Source organism: Hyperoodon ampullatus (assembly GCF_949752795.1).
Source record: "Hyperoodon ampullatus genome assembly, chromosome: 9".
Lineage (NCBI taxonomy): Eukaryota > Metazoa > Chordata > Mammalia > Artiodactyla > Ziphiidae > Hyperoodon > Hyperoodon ampullatus.
This window is the reverse complement of record NC_136922.1, coordinates 21,904,227-21,926,546: the sequence shown is the minus strand read 5'-3', so window position 1 is coordinate 21,926,546 and position 22,320 is coordinate 21,904,227. Positions and strand designations below refer to the sequence as shown.

General features: G+C 51.2%; 1 protein-coding gene across 1 annotated transcript in view; it reads left to right on the top strand.

Moving 5' to 3' along the window:
- The window catches only part of GCK (glucokinase), a gene marked incomplete at its 5' end in the record, with an annotated part of 47,648 nt that overhangs the window by 17,267 nt on the left and 8,061 nt on the right, over window positions 1-22,320 (top strand). Inside the window, 4 exon segments of the mRNA XM_079711036.1 lie at window positions 19,395-19,557; window positions 19,985-20,079; window positions 20,081-20,293; window positions 21,337-21,456. Of these exon segments, the coding sequence (XP_079567162.1) occupies window positions 19,395-19,557; window positions 19,985-20,079; window positions 20,081-20,293; window positions 21,337-21,456 (591 nt within the window).

Genomic DNA, 22,320 nt, shown 5'->3' with positions numbered 1-22,320 from the left:
TGCGAGCCACGACTACTGAGCCCACGTGCCACAACTACTAAAGCCTGCATGCCTAGAGCCCATGCTCTGCAACTGCAACAAGAGAAGCCACTGCAATGAGAAGCCCGCACACTGCCACGAAGAGTAGCCCCCGCTTGCTGCAACTAGAGAAAGCCCGCGCTCAGCAACAAAGACCCAATGCAGCCAAAAATAAATAAATAAAATAAATAAATTTTTTTAAAAAAGAAAAGAAAATGCTACCAACCAGGACCTCCATCATCCCTGAGAGCCAGTTGTTAACCATTGGCCAGCACACCACTGCCCACACTCCTCCCTCATGGGGCAAGCTTGCCCTCTCTGCAGTTCAAATACTGCTCCCGTACAATTAAGTCCTGCATCTGGTCTCCAGCTCTGTTGGCCTTTGGGTGCAGGAGACAAATACTGCCCAGGAGACCCTCCTCCTCTCCCACTTTGCTTTAAATCAAGAGATCCGAGCCTGGCATTTTCTCTTTTCAGTGCACTGTGACACTTAGCAGCAGCCACTCAGTTGCACAGTCCTTAGGCTGATGTCCCCCCACAGAGCCCTTGGCGCCAGACATCACACGGGCGGTGCCTTCCCTTCCATCAGCAGTCTGCCGCCACCATGGGAATCAGCGGAAGTCTGCCACCAGTACTGCTTCTGCCACCAGTGACGCTCCTTCCTCTTGTCAATCCGGCTGCAAACAATCCACTTCCAGAGCCCCACCTCATTTCTAAGACCAGCCTGACACCAACTTAGGTCCTAGGAGGAGGGTCCCAGAAGGCCTGCGGCGAGGCTTCCGGTGCTGGTCACTTGTGAGAGAGTGTGCTCAGGTGAGGCCAGGTGCATGGGTGTTGGGGTAAGACAGGGTTGGAGGCAGATTCGGATTCAGCAGAAGTCAATCCCCAGTCTGATCTCACGGGGAGCTCTGGAGCATGAATGGCGTCGTGAGTCATCCCTCCTGAGGCCGGGCAGCCTCTGCGCTCCTGTACTGGGCAGTCATTGGCTGGGGGTCCCAGTGGGAGGGCCAGGGCTGCCAGATTCAGCAAATAAAAATTCAGAATGCCCAGTTACATTTGAATTTCAGGTAAACAACAAATAAATTTTTAATATATGTTCCCAGTATTGCATGACACACTGTATTTTCTCTGCCAATCCCGGAGGCACATAACCTTCCAGGTATTTCTGGGTGGGGTGACTTCATAGACTGAAGACAAGTCTTAGGAGAAGGGTCCAGCTGTGCGCTGCTGGCAGCCAATCGGAGCAGCTGGGGAGCAGGTGCAGTGCCCAGCAAAGGGAATCGTGGCAGGTACCAGCACCGTCTATAACGTGATAGGTTGTGCCGTGAACAGGACCCCTGTGTACTCCATACAAATACAGCCACCGTTGAGTTCTTTAGGAGTTCAATGATTAGGAAGTTGAAGTTTTGAATGCTTTATAGTATGCAAAACTTGTTGGTGGATTGCTGTATATAAAGAAAGTTTTAGTGATATTTGGAGAATGAGATGGAGGGTTTGGATGGGCATCATTTATTTTTCATTTAAAACAAGGACTATAGGCTCTTGCTCTTGGAAATTAGTTCACCGCCATGTTTTCAAAGTGGCTGCAAAGTGATGAGTGTAGTTCAGCCACCTGGGGAATCCACGTGGGGAGCAGCAGCAGACCTAGCTTGACCAGTGGCACCATTAGCCGTGGAGTACGTCAGAGGGTAGAACAGGGCGTTTCCCTCCATCCTTTCAGACACAGCCCCAACTCTATCTGCAGGTGGTGGGGCCGGAGCGATGGGGGGAGCATGCAGCGGAGCCCCCCATGCCGTTGTCACATGGCCACTGCCAGAACCACAGCCCCCGGGAGGTGGCCCAGCAGGGTCAGGGGATCAGGTTCCAGGGAGGCTGGGGGGCCTCTGTTCAATTCCTCCGCTCAGGTCTTTTCCCCTGGAGAGCCAGTTGTTTTCCGGCAGAGCGCTGGTTTCCATCACCCTGAAGGGAGTAAAGTCCAGCTTCTGCCTCACCTCTTGGGGGCTTTCCTGAGCCACCCTGTTGAGGGTAATTACCTATGGGTGTCCCGCCGTCCCTTGCTTCCCCCTCTCTAGGCTTTCTCACGTGCAGCAGAGCCGAATGACTTGTTGGTCCCCACTGTGGCAGTTCGGGCCCATTAGGCTGTACCAGATACCCAACTATCACTGAGTTCTCTGATAGGGCTCATAATCTCACACAATAAATAGGCCAGAAGTGGTTCTCAGCCCAGTACAGTGACACCCTGATGTCAGGCTCGGGGTCAGCTGTGCTGGCTGTTTTCGCCTCCCCCTCATGGCTGCGAGGTGCAGCCACAGCACAAGGGATACCAACAGACCTAGTGATGCTCCAAATGCAAGAGGGGTGGGCCTTCTGCTGCCACATCTTCCCCAGGTGCCTCCCTCCTGGCAGCTCCAGAAGGGCTGGGCTTTAGGCCAGACGGGGCCATCCCCCAGTGCTGGGCGTGTCGCCACCTGAACCCCAAACGAAACGGAGGGTCTGTGAGCAAGAAAGAAGGGGAACCAGCGGTGGGGGGGCAAGAAACAGTGTCTGCCCTCACCCCTAGGAGCAGGCATGAATCACATGTCTGAGGTCAGGTAGGTAGCAAGTGTCCACCAGCTCCCATCTCCTGCTCCAAGTGCCACGAGGGAGCTGGAACGATGACTTCCAGGGTCCTGGCTCCTCGGGGTAGAGAGACCCGCTGCAGAAGGAGGCTTGAGGAAGGCAGCAGCTCTCTGCACAGGCGCCTGTGTCTTTCCACCTCTAATGTGGATCCCTGACTCTCTGCAACTTCAACTGCTACTCTTCTTTTTTATTTTTTATTTTTATTTTTATTTATTTATTTTTTTTGTACGCGGGCCTCTCACTGCTGTGGCCTCTCCCGCTGCGGAGCACAGGCTCCGGATGCACAGGCCCAGCGGCCATGGCCCACGGGCCCAGCCGCTCTGCGGCACATGGGATCTTCCCGGTCCAGGGCACAAACCCGTGTCCCCTGCATCGTCAGGCAGACTCTCAACCACTGCGCCACCAGGGAAGCCCTACTCTTCTTTTTTAAATGACGATATAAAATGCATACATTAAAATTCACCTTTTTAAGTGTACAGTCTGATGAGTTTTGTCAAATGTGTACAGTTATGTAACTGCCATCATTGTCGAGATACAGAATCTTCCCATCACCCAACAGATTCCCTCCATCCCGCCTCTTTTTCTTTTTAATTAATTTTTATTGGAGTATAGCTGCTTTACTATGTTGTGTTAGTTTCTGCTGTACAGCAAAGTGAATCAGCTACGTGTATACATAGATCCCCTCTTTTTTGGATTTGCTTCCCATTTAGGTCACCACAGAGCACTGAGTAGAGTTCCCTGTGCTATACAGTAAGTTCTCATTAGTTATCTATTTTATACATAGTAGTGCATATATGTCAGTCTCCCAGTTCATCCCACTCTCCCTTCCCCCATTGGTATCCCTACATTTGTTCTCTAAGCCTGTGTCTCTATTTCTGCTTTGCAGATAAGTTCATCAGTACCATTTTTCTAGATTCCACATATAAGCGTTAATAGACAATATTTGTTTTTCTCTTTCTGACTTACTTCACTCTGTATGACAGTGTCTAGGTCCATCCACATTTCTGCAAATGGCACAATTTTGTTCCTTTTTATAGCTGAGTAATATTCCATCATATATATGTACGGCATCTTCTTTATCCATTCATCTGTCGATGGACATTTAGGTTGCTTCCATGTCTTGGCTATTGTAAATAGTGCTGCAATGAACATTGGGGTGCATGTGTCTTTTTGAATTATGGTTTCCTCTGGGTATATGCCCAGGAGTGGGATTGCTGGATCATACAGTAGCTCTATTTTGAGTTTTTTAAGGAACTCCATACTGTTCTCCATAGTAGCTGTGTCAATTTACATTCCCATCAACAGTGTAGGAGGGTTCCCTGTTCTCCACACCCTCTCTAGCATTTATTGTGATGGTGGCCATGCATCTAGCCTCTTGGTGTCAATCACCTCCTCCACTCCCAGACCCTGGAAACCACTGGTCTGTTTTCTGTCCCTTTGGTTTTGCCTTTTCTATATAAGTGGGATCATTGAGAATACAGTGTTTTGTGTCTGTCTTCTTTGACTTTGCATCATGCTGTGCACATATCAGCAGTCTGCCAGTCCTTCTTACCTCTATCTCCACAGCTGAGCCGTGGTCCACTGCAGGGATGTGCTATGTGTCCATTTATTCATTCACTAGCTAATAGGCACTTGGGGGGTTTCCGGGTTTGGCTACAATGAATGAAGTTGCTGTGAATATTCAGTTACGAGCTTTTGTGTAGACTTGTGTCTTCATTTGGGGGAATAAATATCTAGGAGTGGTGCCAGGTGGCGTCAGGTGGCAAGTGTATGTTTAACCTTGGAAGAAACCACCAAACTGTTTTCCAAAGTGGGCTGTACCATTTTCATTCCTAATATTTGAGGACTCCAGTAACTTCATGTCTTCCCCAACACTTGTTTTTGGCCATCTTTTAACTTTTAGTCATCCCGGTGGGTATACGGTGGCAGAACATTGTGATGTTAATTGGCATTTCACTGGTTGACTAATGAGGTACATATTTTCATATGCTCATGGGCATTCTTTGTGAGGTTTTAAAAATTGGGTTATTAGGGCTTCCCTGGTGGTGCAGTGGTTGGGAGTCTGCCTGCCAATGCAGGGGACACGGGTTTGTGCCCTGGTCCGGGAAGATCCCACATGCCGTGGAGCGGCTGGGTCCGTGAGCCATGGCCGCTGAGCCTGCGTGTCCGGAGCCTGTGCTTCACAACGGGAAAGGCCACGACAGTGAGAGGCCCACATACCGTAAATAAATAAATAAATAATAAAAATTGGGTTATTGGACTTCCTTGGCGGTCCAGTGGTTAAGACTTTGACTTCAATGCAGGGGGTGCGGGTTTGATCCCTGGTCGGGGAGTTAAGATCCCACATGCCTCGGAGCCAAATAACCAAAACATAAAACAGAAGCAATATTGTAACAAATTCAGTAGAGACTTAAAAAAAAATGGTCCGCATCAAAAAATGTTAAAAAAAAAATTGGGTTATTGTCTTCTTATTGAGTTGTAAGAGTTCTTTATACGTTCTGGACACAAGGCATTTTATCAGACATGGTTTTGCCAAAGCGGTGAGAGTAAAGCTATAGGGATCCTATTAGGAACGTGGAAACATGTTTCTATGAACAGAGTTCACAGGCTTCTGCTCCCACTGCTGAACCCCCGGGCAACAGCCCTCACCCATCACTGCAGACTTGCTGTGATGACACCCCAAGCTTGTCTGGGGCTGGATAGCTCAGTGACTAAGAGTCACTGGAGACAGAATGCCTGAGTTTGAACCTCATATTTGCAGGGTGATAAGGGTAAGTAACTTACCTTTCTGTGTCTTGATGACTGTACCTGGCACAGCACATAAACAGACATTATTGTTGTTGTTGTTTGTTGTTGTTATTTTCCCAGCCCCGTCCATCCCACCTCTGCCACCTCATCTCCCTTCCCCCTGTCCGCCTGCTGTCATAAACCATCCGGCCTTCCACTGTCTGCAGGACGCAGTTGAACACACAGCCCCAACTTTTGGGCCCCTCACATACTGTCCCTGCCTGCCAAATAAGTCTTATCTACTTATCATCTCATTAAATAAGCATTTATTAAGACTTGTTATGGGCCAGGCCTTGCACTGGACATTTCCATAGCCATATGAAAACAACAGCAGCAACCACAAACAAACAAACAGAAAAACCTAGCAAGACCTGGTATTCTTGTGAAGGGAAGTTTTTTGACATCTATTAACATTTCTTCTATTTTTCTCCATCTGGTCAGGTTTTTCTTATCTTCCTGAGTCAATTTTGATAATTCATATTATTTGGAAAATCATCCCTTTTCTCTAGATTTTAAAAATTTATTGAAGCAAGTCTTACACATAACTTTCATAAGACATTTCAAGCTCCTCTTTATCTGTGGTTATGTCTCTTTCTTATCCCTGACGTTATTTATTGGTGTCTTCTTTTATCCTTGATTAGATGACCAAGTGTTTGCTATTTTATTGGTCTTTCTAAAGATCTGGGTTTGGGATTTCTTAATCAAGTTTACTATTGTTTTTGTTTGCATGCTTTCTGTACAATTTGTTTCTGCTTTTATCATTACTGATTCCTTTATTCTTAGGTTTACTTTATCTTCTCTGTGTTGGGGATTTTAAGACCTTGACAGGAATGCTTTGCTCATTGATTTTCCATTTATTTTTTTGTGAGTGCATTTAAGGGCATGAATGTTCCTTTGAGTATTGCTTTGGCTATTACCCATACTTTTTTTTTGGCTTCACTGGGTCTTCACTGTTGGGTCTTAGTTGCTGCACGCAGGCTTTCTGTAGTTGCGGCGAGTGCGGGCTACTTTTCGTTGCAGTGCACGGGCTTCTCATTGCGGTGGCTTCTCTTGTTATGGAGCACAGCCTCTAGGTGCGCGGGCTTCAGTAGTTGTGTCATGCAGGCTCAGTAGTTGTGGCTTGCGGGCTCTAGATGCAGGCTCAGTAGGTGTGGCGCACGGGCTTATTTGCTCCGTGGAATGTGGGATCTTCCCAGACCAGGGCTCAAACCTATGTCCCCTGCATTGGCAGGCAGATTCTCAACCACTGCGCCACCAGGGAAGTCCCTACCCATAATTTTTATTTTCGGTACACTCATGGTTATGCATTTCAAAGGGATCTGTAACCCAACTCAGATTACCTCTTTAGCTCAAATGCCATTTGCAACAATCTAATTTCCTGGGTGTGCCCTCTGTGCGTGTTGGTTCGAGCCACTGTAAGTATCTGTGTTTCTCCAAATGCCTCTGACTTTGTCCTGTTGGCCCCTCTATCTGGAATGTTCTTCTCTGCTGGCTGCTTCCCACTCATTCATTAAGGGCAGCAGGAAGCAGTACTGAGGAATCCTATTCTCCAGAAAACCCCATCAGTCTCTTCCATGTTCCCCCAAGACTCTGTAGCTCTGCCAGTATCAGTTTGTATTTGTTATTTGCTTGTTCCTTCTGCTAGATTGTAAGCTCCTTGAGAACTAAAAACTAGTCATTTTCATAACCTTGGACTAAGCACAAATTAGGTGCTTAATAATGTTAAATAAATGAGTGATTCAGTCCCCTCCCAAGCTCTATTTTTGCTCATTGGTGCTATCATTCTGAGTATTAATTAGGGCAAGCTTAATTGCTGTAACCAACACCAAAACAGGAAATGGGTCTACAGAGCAGAATTGTATTTCTGGCTCATATGATAGTCAATGCAAGTGTGAGCTGGCTGAGAGGTTGTCCTCTACATGGTAATCTAGGAATCCAGGCATCTTCCATTTCTTGTCTCCACTGCCTCCTAAAGCTTCCTCATCATCAGCGTGATGAAGCCCGCAGAAAGGTAGGAAAGAATCTAGAAAAGCCACTCTCTGTTTGAAAGCCTGGACCAGGAAATGGTAGGCTCACACAAGGTGCTACATCTCAGAGCAAGAGAGGCTGAGAATACAGAATGGCTGGCCAGCCATGCACGTGGCGTTGTTATCACAGTGGACAAAGAGGACATGGATTTTGGCCCACAGCTGGTAATCTCTACCACAGTCCATGGGTGCCCTTCTTCGTACACTTAGAATTCCCATTCATCCCTCCCCACAAGTGATGAGCCAAGATCCCACACAGTCCTTGTATCCAGGGGGAGATGCAGGCATCTCCACCAGGTGCAGGTAATGCTGAGCACGGTCCCATCGTCCGGGAAGGAAAGATGAGTCACCATCCATCCTTCTTCCCTCCAGGACCTGGGGAGTGGGCGGAGTGTCCACAGTCAACATTCCTATTAGGAAAGGGGAAGAATGGAAAACAAAGAGTCACATCCATAGTGATGGTGAAATCTCACCAGGCAGGGACCGGGAAGACCGTGCCCTGGTGGGGACATGTTCCCCCACAGGACTCCGGTTCTGCCCTCCGGGGGAGACTCTGCCGCCCCGGGGCCCACCCTTTGGGAGATTCTTCTTTGACCACTATCCTCTATGATGTAATACCCTTTCACAGCCTACTTCTTTCTGATAAAGTTTGGGGGCCCAAGGATTATCCTGCGGCTTAAGCAATCAAAAGCTTTTTCAGGCCAAGTTCATGGGGGGTTTAGCAATACAATTCCTCAAAAACTTAGGGCATCACATCTATTTGCTCATAGACAAATGGTGGCAGTAACGACAACCAAAATCTCTCTCCTCGACATGGTTTTTATATTGTCTTTCTTCTTAGTCCCTATTCCCCTCTTAGTGGCATCCAAAACAACAGATCACCGTGAGAATTAATCTTTGCCACAGGGCTGAGTCCTGTTGTTTACAGAAATGACTGAACGGGCCTTCTCAAAACCTTCTTCAGGCTTATGTCCAGTTTGGGGGGAATCCAGAAGTAGACTTCCCTCACCCTATTCATAAGCCATATCACATCCATGTAGTGTGCAAGGCACCTGCTGGTAAACATTGTTGAAAGAATGAATGAATGTGCAAGGGGTGATTGAGTGGTGATTCCATTTGGGGCAGTAAAAAACTTGCTTTTACCATAAAAATAAACAGCTTGTTAGTATTCTCTCTTTTATTATTGTGGCAAAACATGTAAAACATTAAATTAACCATTTTAACCACTTTTGAAGTGTACAATTCAGTGGCATTCATTTCATTCACAATACTGTGCAACTATCATCACTTTTTCCAAAACCTTTTCATCATCCCAGTCAGAAAACTCAGTAACTCCCTATTCCTCCCCACCATTCCCTAGGTAGCTGCTATTCTACTTTCTGTCTCTATGAATTTGCCAAATTTGATTTTTTTTCTTTTCTTTTTTTTTTCTTTTTTTTTTGGCAGTACACAGGCCTCTCACTGCTGTGGCCTCTCCCGTTGTGGAGCACAGGCTCCGGACCCACAGGCTCAGCGGCCATGGCTCACGGACCCAGCCGCTCCGCGGCATGTGGGACCTTCCCAGACTGGGGCACGAACCCGTGTCCCCTGCATTGGCAGGCGGACTCTCAACCACTGCGCCACCAGGGAAGCCCCTATTTTGATATTTTATGTAAACAGAATCATACAATATTTGTCATTTTGTGCCTGGCTTATTTCATTTAGCATAATGTTTTCAACATCCATCCATGTTGTAGTGTGTCAGAACTTCATTCCTTTTTATGGCTGAATAATATCCCATTATATTTAATAATACTGTTCTTTTATCCATTCATCTGTTAATGGAAAGTTAGATTGTTCCTACCTTTTGGCTATTGTGAATAATGCTACTATGAAGATTAGCATACAAGTATATTTTTTAGTCCCTATTTTTAATGCTTTGGGGAATATACTTTAAATACTTTTGGAAATTGTTAAGCCATTATTTCTTCAAATACTTTTTCTGCCTCCTTCCATCTCTTTTCTCCTTGTGGAACTCCTACAATACTTATGTTGCAATGCTTTATGGTGTCCCACAGGTCTCTCAGGTTCTGCTTATTTTACTTCATTCTTTTTTCTTCCTGCTAGGCAGATTGGGTAAGTTCAACTGCCTTATCTTCTTGTTCACTGACTCTTTCTTCTGCCTGCTCAAAACTACTGTTGAAGCCCTCTAGCATTTTCTTTTTTTCATTTTAGCTATTGTACTTTTCAGCTCCAGAGTTTCTATTTGGTTCCTTTCTATAATTTAAATTCTAGGGAATTGTCATTCCCTGTTTTTTCATACATTGTTCTTCTAATTTCCTTTAGTTCTTTATCCATGGTTTCCTTTAGCTCATTGAGCATGTTTAACTTAACTTTTTTGACTGGTAATTCCAATGTTGATTTAATGTGTTTGACTAGTAATTCCAATGTTCAGGTTTTCTCAGGGATAGTTTCTATTGATTTTTTTTTTCCTGTGAATGAGCCATATTTTCCTGTTTCTTTCGATGCTTTCTGATTTTTTGTTGAGTACTATATTGTGGTAACTCTGGAAGTCAGATTCTCCCCCTCTGTAAAGATTGGTTTTGTTGCTTGTTGAGGACTGCAGTTGTTCATTTGTATAGTGACTTATCCAAACTTTTTTTTTTTTTTTGCAAAATCCGTATTTCTTGTTGTATATGTTCACTGAAGTTTCTGTTCTGATTTCTCTGCCGTCAGCCTGTGACCTGGCAGAGAAATCCTTAAATGTCTGGATCCAAAAAACAAAACAATACAAAAAATTTAAACTGTTACGTATGTCTCTTTAACTCTTCTGCTAAATGCCACCAGGGAGGCTGCTGCAGCCTGAGGAGAATGAAACAAAGGCAAGCTCTGTACTGAGCCCTCAGGGAACCACCAGATCAACCAAAATACACAGCCCAAGGTCCTGACTGCCCAAGGAACATGGGTGCCATTCCCATGGCCATGGTGGGGAATGGGGGTGGTAGCTGGTTTGTGTCCACTGCTCACTTACAAGCCATCAGCAAACTCTCCTTTCATCAGACACTCCCCTGGTTGCTCTTTAAGTGTCCAATCAGGTTTATTTTGATCTTTTTTTTTCTAGTGTAGTGGTTGTTTGGGTGGAGGGACTCCTCTCTGGAACTTCCTACTCCACCATTGTCTGTGATGGCATCCTCTTTCCAGACAATAAGCTTCATTGATTTACTGTGGGAGTGGCATCCAAGAGGCTGTGCCACCTGTCTGTCTCCTTAGAACACCAAAATAATCAGCAGGCATGGGGGTGGGAGTTTGGATTAGGACCTGCTGTAGATCTAGAGCTTTGGACGGCCTGTATTCTAAACTCTGACCCAGGGGCTAAAGCATCCTTTGGTAGTAAAAATAGCTACAAATTATTGAACAACTTGTATTGCCAAGAGTCTTATCTACATCATCCCATTGAATCTCCTCAGTAGCCCTGTGAGGTAGGTAAGTCATTACCTCCACTTTACTGATGAGGAAGCTGAAGCCCAGAAATTAAGGGACTTGCCCAAGTCCTACGGCCAGTGAACTGCAGTTTTCAGACTCAGGCTGGTGACCTCATGTTCCTGTGTCACCCCAGCGTTATCCTGCCTTCCTTGCGGGGGTCCTGGATGATCCCACAGCCTGCCTCCCCCTCCCCAACCAATGTGCAGGACACTCCCTGTTCCTCACCCACCCTCTTCCCCTACCCCTCCCATGGCCACAGCCTTTAGGTGTCCCCCTGAAACCTGGCCCCAGGCCTCCAGGCCCACCTACTGTCAGAGGCAAGCACCATGCAATGCAGACCTTGGCAGCTGCTGCTGTTCCCAGCCCCACCAGCTGAAGCTGAGGTCTCTGAACATCCCCAGCATGGAAGCAGCTCCAGAGGCTGTTTCCTGACCCTCAGCATGTGCTTGGCCCTGAAGGAGCCCTCCCCCTCTAGTCAGGAAGACTAATCTTCTAGTACACCTGGAGTCAGGCTGAGCTGTGGGCAAATCCTGGCTAAGTCACTAATGGCTGTGGTATCTTGGAACTCCCTTAACTCCCATGGGCCTCAGTTTCCCCACATTTAAAATGACTGCCCTGGGCTTGCAGGCCAGTTGTGATCCACATAAGCACCTAGCACAGCAGCCAGCATGTGGAAGCCACTGGGTACTCACTAGCTGTGGTTATCATGACCCCAGCCCACTCTGCTGTCTCTTGGCTCCTCTCCCCGTTGCCTCTATCCCTGACATGGCCACATTGCCTGACACCCTGTCACCACCAGGCCCCTGGCCTGCCCTTACGCAAGGGCACAGCCAGTCTCCAGTCAATCCTGCTGTAGGCAAACACATGCAACACCATGCTGACCTCCAGGCCCCATTGCTTCAGGTCAGGGAGTGCCCACACTGTTGCCCAGCTGGTGCTGAGGGCCGTCAAGCCATTGGGGAGGGGCTGGCATGCTGGGCTCTCCAGCTCCCAGCCCCATTTTCTTTCCCACTGGAATATGGGGGCCAGCAATTTGACACATTTAACTCTGAACCTGCATCCTTCAGAGTCTTGGCATCAGAGCCTCTGTGCAAAAATAGCAGATAAGGCCCAACCTTTTTATTTTTTAACTTGATTTTAAAATAGTACTCCATTAATACACATTCATTGCAGAAAAACTTAGGACATACAGATAAGCAAAGAGGAAAATTAAATCACTCATATTTCCATTATCAAGATAACTACTATTACCATTTTTCTGTGTTTCCTCCCATGTGTATATTACATATAATATACATATACATGACAAAAACGAATCATGCTGTATTTTATAACTGTTTTTCCTCTCTATTTGCTTCTCTTGCTTGCTTCTCGAAATTTAGGGGCTTGAAAAAACAAACCTTTATTATCTCACACTGTTTCTGTGGGTCAGGAGTCCAGGAGTGGCTCAGCTAGGGTGTTCTGGCTCGGTGTCTCTCCTGAGGTTTTAGTCAAAATGTTGCCTGGGGTGGCATCACCTGAAGGCTCGACGGTGGCTGTTGGATCTGCTCCCAAGGTGGCTCGCTCACCTGCCTGGCAAGTTGGAGATGCCCATTGTCAGGAGGTCTCAGTTTTTCTCAGTGGACCTCCCAATAGAACCTGAATGTCCTCAGGTCCTCTGGTGCTGGCTTCCCCCAGAGTAAAGAACCCAGTAGAAAAGCAGAAGCCTCAATGTCTTTGATGGCCTAGCCTCACAAGTCACACTCCATCATTTCTGCAATAGCTTATTAGTACCATAGGCTAGACCTATTCAGCATGGGTGGAGCCTACCCGGGGGGTTGAATGCAAGACATGGGGCTCATTGGAGGCCCTCTTGGAGGGTAGCCACCACATTCTCTTTAAACAGGATGTCATGAACATCTTTCCATGCCAATGGAGGCAGATCAATCTTACTATTTTAAATGACTGCATATAAATGTAGCATAATTTATTTAGACTATTTCCGAAGGTTGGGTGTGAGGATTATGTCCCATTTTTGGATCCTAGAAAGAGTAACCTGGAATATCCATCTCCGAATTTGTCAGATTATTTCCTAGAGATAAATTACAAAGAAAATTAAATCATGCCTGTCAGTCAGCTCCTTGAGCAACCAAGAGATGAGGGTACCAACTGGGACATAGAGAAAAGTCCCTCTGGTCCTGCTCTCAGATGCCCCACATCTCTCTCTCCCTATTAAGTCGGGAGCTCACTATCTGCTGAGACATCCTAGCCCATTGTTGTGCAGTTCTGGGTTTTGGGTGGGGCGGAAGTCTAAGCAGAAACCACATTCATTCAACCTCCTCAGGGCAACCCTTGAGATATTGAAGACTCTAATTATGTCCTGGGCATCCCTCTGGAGCCATTGTCTCTGAGGCCCTCCCTCTCCTGGGCCCTCTTCTCTGGACAGGTCTATCCCTTGCTACAGGGATCCTTGACCCCAGCCCAGTGTTGACCCTCTGGTGTCACTCCCTCACCTAAACAGGAAGCGGTGAGACAGGGCACACCTCTTGTGGTGGGAGCACAGGAGAGCTGGCAAGATGCATGAGAGTCTGGCTCCGGAGGATTAACTAGTATGGGGAAGTGGGGCTGTTGGACGCCTTCCTTCCGGCCCTCACAGGTGCTGGGGAATGCAAGGAGGCGGCCCCAGGAAAGGGCTCTGGTGAGGGGTGCTTGCTGGTCAAAGTGCAAGCCAGAGAGGACACTGGAAGTCCAGCAAACAAGAAAGGGTCCCACTGATCTCTGCCCAGCCCTGTCCTCTCCCACTTCCCAGAGGACAGAGCTGGAGGATTTTGATCGTCTTCTCAGGTGCTATGTGCCTGGACCAAGAGAAGAGCAGCTGCTCCTTGGCCTGGCTGGTCCAGAAGGCCCCCAACTCCAAACCCAGGGGTGAGCCCTGCCCACCCTGTGCAAACAGAGGCTCAGAGCCAGGGGCTGGTGGGACAGTGATCTGTCACATGTGGGTTTGGTGAAGCCCTTTTGGCTCTATTTTGGGAAGGGGATCAGTCATGTCAAGGGCTTCCTCAGGGATGACCACACTGGCCATTGGCGGGAGAGCCTGGCATTCTGTCAAGCTACCACTCCCCAACCCCGCCCACTCCTGAGCTCTTGCTAATTTTAGCAGGGCTTGGCAGCTTCTGGCAGGTCCAGGCAAGACAGGTTCACTCCCAGGCAGGGAGTTCTCAAAGTGAGCGCTGGCCTGGATTTTGCAGATCCAAAACCCAAGGATAACCTTCCCCGCCTTTTGAGGCAGGTTTTGACGATTTACAGTTGAAGACCCCTGATGAAAACAAGCATTTTCTACTTGGTGGGAGCAGATGGACCTGGGTGGGGGTGGGGCCAGTCATCAGGGTGGTGCCCCGCCTCCATCTGCTCCCCCTTACTTCCCCCCCCCTCCCCCTCCCCACCTCCTGGCCCCACCACCATCCCCCACCTACCACCATCCCTCACCCCCACCCTCCAGTCCCTCCTCTGCCCAGGGTCTGAGCCTGGCTCTCAATGACCCAATCGAGGTCTTTCGTGCAACCCCCCAACCCCGCTCCCCCCACCCGTAACCAATCCTGCCAACCAGTCCTGACTGGCCACACGGCAGGGCTTTGAGGGCTCAGGAGAGGAGCGGCCCAGGAGGTCCCTGCCCTCCGCACCCCTGCTTCATGAGGAGTCTGCCTTGCTCAGGGCCTCAGGCTGGCCTCCCAGCCACCAGCCTTCTCTCCCCTCCCAAGTACAGGACAGGCCCCAGGTGAAAATTAGCCAGGGATCCCCGTGGTCCAAGACCAAGCCCAGACCCTTCATCCTGCATGGGTCCAGCCCCTCAGCAGCCCCACCCTATCTGCCCGGCTCTGCAGTGTGCTTTCCTGACCTGAGCAGCATGATGACTGCCCACCCTGGCACATCCAAGGACTGGAGCGCATAGAGAATGGTTCTGCCCCCTCCGCAGAAACTCTGGGCAACGAATCCCCACCCCGGTGGGCTGAAGGCATGGGGCACCACCCCACAGCCCTCCCCCCGTGGCCCTTGTCACCCCTCACTCCAGGCAGGCCTCCTCTGCCCTTTTGGCCCTGCCTGACCCGGTGGCGGTAGGCAGAGTATTTCAACAGCCAGCTGCTGAATGCTCTCTGCAGAAGCCCTGGGCAGCCTGCGCGGGCAACTCCCCGGCTAGGCGGCCCGCACCTGCACGGGTGCGCCTCAGACTCCCGGCCTGCAGCCCAGCCCTGCACCTCCGCAGACAGGAGTGTCTCCACCTCCCTGCAAACCTACCTTTTGGCCCCTCAGAGAGATGGCGATGGAGGCCACAAGGAGCTGGGCCCAGACAGCTTTGAATCTGGTAAGGGTCACCCCAAAGCCAGGGCAAGTGGTCCCCAGGGCCACGGCTGGGGCAGGTTCTTCCTGTGTGGGTAGGGCAAATAGTTTGGTAGAGTGGAGGTTAGGGGGAGCTCTGGACCCCTTGGAAGGAGGCGCAGAGGTGTGGAGGCTAAGAGGCAGCTGGTCCCTCCCCATACCCACCGTCCAGCCTCTCCAGGAGGGGTCTCCAGGGACAGCATCTTCTAGGGGACTTGTTCCTGGGGCTGACAGTGCTAGGCTGTCCCCTGTGCTCTGGCCTCACTATTCAACTGCTACTTGGCATCCATCTCCCCTTGGCTAACAGACACGCCAACGTGCCTGCAGAGACCAGGCGGATTTCCCCAGCCCAACCCACCCCTTCTCAGTCTGCAGAACGTCCCCTCCTAGCGCTCAGCCATCAGTATGAGGACAGTCCTTAAGGACACGGGTCTGGACAAGGCCATGGGCTGTACAGGTTGGAAGCAAAGTGGGAGGGGCCAAGCTGGTTGGGCAGGGATGACGGGGGCTGGTGAGGCTCGGCTGGGGACACCTGCCCCATTTATGCCACAGTCAGTGCTTTGGGACCCTGCCCCAAGGGCTCAGGAAAGATGGCAGGACATCCTGCGGGGCTTCTATTTGACAGATGAGGAGACAGGGAAAGGTCTGAGAGGGCTTCCCACACCTGCACAGCAGTGGACGGGCCCCAGAGGGCCAAGGCATGGGGCCCCTGGGCAAACTCTGGGTGCCCCGTGAGCTCCAGAACCCATCCCAGTGTCCTGGAGGGCAGTATGAGCCCTGCGTGGGTCCAGCTGCAGCCATGGGATGGCTGTGTACACATAGTGGGTGACCCTGGGTCAGTTGCCGCATACTCCTGGGGAAGTGTGTCCCCAACCCGCCAGCTTCACACCCTCCTGGAGAATCCCAGGAGAGCCAAGATGGGAGGACCCCAGAGAGCCAGAGGGCACTGGGCAGTCTGGCTCTTCTGCAAAGCCCCGGGCAAGGGCATCAGAAGCCAGAGTCCTGGGGGGCTGTGGCACTGTCAGATGGTGGCAGTGGCCCTGCCTGGAGAGTAAGAGAGTTGCTCGGGGAGAGGACCCCCTCCCACCATGTTTGGGTGCAGCCGTGAGCCCTGATGCTGTGTCCTGTGACCTCCTGGTGAGCAGGCAGGGGTGCAGCTATGGGGGCAGGGCTGTGGGGACAGGCTCTGTCTGTGCTTTGTTCTTCTGTGACCTGGGGGGACAGGTGGCTTTTTGGGGTTCCTCAAGCAGCACCCCACAGTTCCTAGGCTGCTCGGCAAGACCTTTAAGCCAGCTTGCACGGACACCCAGCCTGCGCTCAGGGAAGGGCTGGGCAGCCCAGCGGGGTAGGGAGGGGAGGTGGGCTCAGAGCCAGCACCTGGGTTCAAAGCCAGCTCTGAGCCATCTAGATCTGTGGCCTTGGAAAGGAAGTGGAGATAATAAAATGCTGGGGTTCCAGGGGGATTAAGCGTAAGGGAGAACTGGGGATGCCCCAAGTGGGGCCTGTTGCATGGTGCCTGCTTCTGGGGATGCTCCCACGGGGTCTGTGAGGCAGACCTCTGCCCCGTGACTTGAACCCCACTGGCATCCGCCTAGACACGCAGCCTTGGGGGTGAGGTCGGAGTGCCTCCTCTCAGGGTTGCAGGCTAACTGTGGTGTCTGCAGGCCCCAATGCACCCGAGAAAGGGGCTCGCACCCACCATGGAGGACGCTCCCCACTGCCACAGGGGAGGGTTTCTGGAGGCCCGTGTGAGCCTGTGGCCCCCTGGAGTGTTGGACTGCAGCCATGGAACCTTCCAGCACCCTTCCCAAACTGTGCCCACATGGGCCTGGACACAGAGGGTGAAGCCATTGGGTCACTGCCCCTCGTGAGTCCAGGCTCATGGCCACTGGCTGGGCTGCCATGACGGAGAGGGAGGGGATGGAGCCCAGCGGGGCCTGAGGGCTGGACCTTTGCAGGATCAGCATCGCTTTTGTTAAGAGCCCGTGATGTCTTACAGTTCTGTTTTGGGAGAGATGCCGGGCAGCCTCTTGAGGACTTCTGACAGCGGCCCTTGAGTGCATGGCTTTGGGTGCTGGCCTCACTCTGTGTGCTGGCTGCAAGTGGCTGCATCTAGAAGATGAGCGGGTGCTGGCCCCTCCCCCGAGCTGTGTCAAGGATGAAAGGCAGCTTGTGTAGTGCACTCACCTCAGAGCCTGGCATATTGGAAGGATTCAGCAAATGTTAATGTTACTATTCCTTCCTGGCACATTTTACTTGAAAGTGTGTGAAAGAAACAGAGACGAGGCCAGGCTGTAGGCATGGGCCTCTGAGGACAGCCTGGATTGTTTCACAGAGCATGAGGGCCTCTCCGGGGTTATGTCCTGCCAGGACAGCCTTGGGGTGGGCTGCACCCTCACCCCATCTGGGGCTGTAGCTCACCCCAGAGCTGCAGAATGGCTTAGCAAATACTGGTGTTTGACTCTGTGTGTCTTGTCGTAGACTTTGTCAGCCCCATCCCTTTGTGACCTTCCCTGGGTTTAAATTCTAAGTGTGAGGTCTTGGTAAGAGAATTTGCTCCTAAGTAAGGATCTGTATGCATTAGGAATGCTTTGGGCTGCAGGAAACTAAAAACCTGACTGACTGTGGCCTTAAGTGATTAGTATCTATTCCCACAACCGGCACTTGGAGGTGGGTGGATCCAGGGTTGGCTCAGCACATCAGTGATTTCACCAGGGCTGGGCTCACTCTGTCTGTCTTCTCTGCCATCTATAATATGCTAACAGCCTTTTCTCTTCAGCCTTGTCTCCTCGTGGTTCAGGATAGCTGCTGCAGTGCCGGTCAACACACCCTCATACAGCTATGTTCACAAAGTTAGAGGCGCACTGACCTTCCCAGAAGGCCCCCCTCCTGCTAAAATCAGGCTTCCCTTCACCTGACACTGGCCAGAACTGGGCCACATGCCCATCTCTAAACCAAATCACCAGCAAAAGGGGATAAGATAGCTGGGCTTGGCTTAGCCCAGTCATGGGCTGTGCCCTGGGCCTAGGAAGGGGCTGTCTTCCTTTGATGTGATAGCTCCCCAGGCCCCCAACAAAATGTGGGCTCTAAAAACTGAGGAAGAAGGGGCAAGCAGCTCTGTTGTCTCCTGATTGGAATTCAGAGCGTCTCCACCCCCTGAGCTTACATGGAAAACTGCCAGCGAGAGAGTATGAGTTTTTTGAAGAGTGGACCTACGGCTTTTATTCGAGTATCCTCCCTTTCCTTTTTGGTCCAAATATGTAGGGAATCAAAGTGGTCTTCTCTCCATGAACACGTGCTATTGTGCAAAGGGGAAAGGGCAGCCACACCACTGTCCACACGCAAGGTCAGAGCAGGGTCCCTGCTTCCGGGGGACTAGTGGGCATGGGCACAGTGTTTAAGCCCAATGTCATGCCACCATGAAGGGATGAGCAAGCGGCCACTCCCCCAGAGGGTGCGGGAGGAGAACCCAACCCAGGCCGTCCATACTCACGGGAATGGCGGTATTGAATCTGAGCTTTGTGTGCCAGCCTCCCTCCTGTCAACGTATAGGGACCTCTCCTCCCTCTGAGGGCCTCAGCGCCTTCCAGGCTATGGACTGCCATGCTTTAGTCCACCAGACACCTCTAACTAACTGGTTTCACCTCTAAGTAGTGTGTCTTGACCATCACTTATGAACATGTGTACGCACTGGCCCACTAACTCCCTTAGCATAGATTCCTAGAGGTAGAATGACCGGATCTTTTAGACAGTAACGCCAGCTGCCCATAGCCCTCCAGACGGGCTCTTCCAGCCCGTGTCTCACTCACTCTCCTGGTTAGCGCCTCCCTCCTCCCCTGGCCTGGATCAGGGGTACAAAGGGAGGTGCCATGTCTGCCCTCTGCCCCTCACCCTCCAACACGCCCCAAGCTGCATTTGTTTGGAAGCTGGTGTTGGAACTGTGCTGTCTTAATTTTTCAACTGGTTGTAACTGTGGTAGTGTGAAATGATGGGCCATCCTGGACCCAGGGTCAGGGGACAAAAGGAGACCGTCGGCGTGTGGGGGAAACACACACTCTGTGGTCCCCCTTCCCCGTACTGCACAGCCCCTCCTCTGCTCAACTGTTCCCCATCTCCCTCCCTGTGCAGGTGGAACAGATCCTGGCGGAGTTCCAGCTGCAGGAGGAGGACTTGAAGAAGGTGATGAGGCGGATGCAGAAGGAGATGGACCGAGGCCTGAGGCTGGAGACCCACAAGGAGGCCAGCGTGAAGATGCTGCCCACCTACGTGCGCTCTACCCCGGAAGGCTCAGGTACCACGGTCCGGGGTGGGGCAGGGATGGGACTCACATGGGAACCATCAGGTCCTCATCCAGAGGCAGCTCTCCCCTGGCCCCAGCAGGGAGAAGTGCCCCAGGCCCTTCCTAACAGCCCTGACTGTCCCCAGCAGCCCTGAGTCAGCTCCCCAACATGCTGTGCCCCAGACACCAGCCAGTTCTCACCCTCTGCTCCGCCGGCCCAACCCTGGGGCCTTCAGGCTCACTCTGGCCTCAGGAAACTGGCTTTCTTCATCTCACAATGAGAAACTGGTTTCCCACAGTCATTTGGGGGACTCCCAGCCCAATCCTGAGTCTGGGCCATCTTCCTAGGTCTTCAGGTGGGCCCTGGGCTGGGGGCGACTTCAGCCCAAGACAAGGAATTCCTGCTGACTTCCCCAGTTGACCTTTACCCTTTCCACAGTTTATCCTGGGGTCCCCCAGATGTCTGGCATCAGGGGCCCCTCGTCCAGCTCTTCTGGTCCCCCCACCATGCCTTCCCCTCCTCCTCTCCCAGTCTTGGGGGCTCCTGCCAGGCGGTGCCCATGAGACTGATGTGCTTCTCTCCGTGACTGCAGAAGTCGGGGACTTCCTCTCCCTGGACCTGGGCGGCACCAACTTCAGGGTGATGCTTGTGAAGGTGGGGGAAGGGGAGGAGGGACAGTGGAGTGTGAAAACCAAGCACCAGATGTACTCCATCCCCGAGGACGCCATGACGGGCACTGCTGAGATGGTGAGACGCTCGGGCTAGGGGTTGGGGGGCCAGGGACCTCGGTCAGGACCACCCAGGATCTCGGAGCTTGGCTAGTCCTAGTGGGAGGGCCCACCTGTCCACCAGGGGCGGGCGGAGCTGTGGGCCCAGCCTCAGGGGACCCTGCTGCAGGAGGAGGAGGGAGCTGAGAGGCTTAGGTGGACGGCCACTGGGTGTGGCCCCGGAAGGTCGCACCCCTGCCCAGTTTCCCAGAAGGATCTGGAACAAGGCAGGGCAGCCAAGAGAACACGCTGGTCCAACAGGCTCGCAGCCCATTGTTCTATCTCCACCCCACGTGTCACCCTCACCCTCCACCAGCATGGATGCCAAGTGGCATGACTGCAGTGATAATATCTGACCCCGGGGAGGACTCAGGAAGGACCACAGAAGTAGAATGAGCCCTGGGCGGAGGTGGGGAGCAGCCAGAGCCAGTCCCCGAGAGGGGCAGGGTTTCAAGGTAGGAGGCCAGTGGCCGCCTGGTCCTCGCCACACCCCCGCATGCCGTGGGTCTGGGCGTGGAGCCACGCTGGCGCCCATCAGGGAGCTTAGTCAATCAGCAGGGCACTCTGTAACGCCCAGGTCTGTGGATAGGCCTTTGTGAATGGGGTGGCAGCTGGTCCTCGCAGGGCCAGGGGTGGGGCGGCCAGAACACTTGGAGGCAACAAAGAATATGCTGGAGTCAGAAATCGTAGTTATTGCCAGGGATGCGCCTCTGTCCAAAGCCTGAGACTGGACTCCACTGGGTCCAGCTGGGAGGGCCAGGCTAACAGAGCACAGCTGGGCTAGGGACCAACCCCATCGTCCTGGCGTTGCCCTGTCCCGAGGGCTGCTGTCAGCGGGACTGTGGCATGGGGCGGGGCTCAGGGCCTGAGTCCCGACAAGCGGTGGTGATGAGGAGGTGGGGACTGAGGGTAGGCCCGGAGGCCACGCTTTCCTGGGGCCCTATGGCTCAGCAAGGGCTGAGGAGCCCCTCGGCAGGAGGCTCTCCTCTGCAGCTGACGGCCACCTCGGTGTGCATCCTCCAGCTCTTTGACTACATCTCTGAGTGCATCTCCGACTTCCTGGACAAGCATCAGATGAAGCACAAGAAGCTACCCTTGGGCTTCACCTTCTCCTTTCCTGTGAGGCACGAAGGCATCGACAAGGTGGGACCAGGTGTAGAGTGGGTGGGGGGAGGTGGACGGATGGATGGACAGACACCCCAGAGAAAGGCACCCATCAACTCTGCCCTGTGCTGCCTTCAAATGCAGCTCCCATTGTTGGGAAAGAGCCTTGGATTCAAACTGGCTCTATCACTTACCTCTCATGAGACTCTGGGAAATGATCGTATTAGCTGATTCTTACTATTTGCCTCCCACAACCCTATGAGGTGTGCGTATCACCCCCATTACAGGTTAGGAAACTGAGGTGTAGCAACTTGCCCATGGTGGGAAGTGGCAGTGTTGCAGCTCAAACTCAGGGAAACAGGCTCCAACACACCTGTGTGTCATCTCTATGCTGTACTGCTGTCTGTGGCAGAGGTGGCAATGTGCCGGGGCTGAGGATCTACCCTGCCTTCCAGCTGGCAAGTTAGCCTGTCACAATTACACGCACACACACACACCAGTTATACATGCTCACATAGACACGTGTAAATTATACATATGTATGCACATAAATTATACATGTGAATTGTACACATGGTACACATAAATGTATGCACTGCATATATTTAAATTATACACATGCATGCACTCATGTCGATTATACATACATATAAACACAAATTGTACATGCATATTTTTATGCATAATAAATTATACATACATATATATACACAGGCCCGTTATATATTCATATATATCTACACATGCCAATCATAATACATATATACATGTAAATTATACATATCAAGTATACATACATATAAACGTGTAAATCACACATGCATATTTACACATGTCAAGTATACATGCATGCATATATGTGCATGTCAATCATACATATATACACATTCACAGGTCAACGAT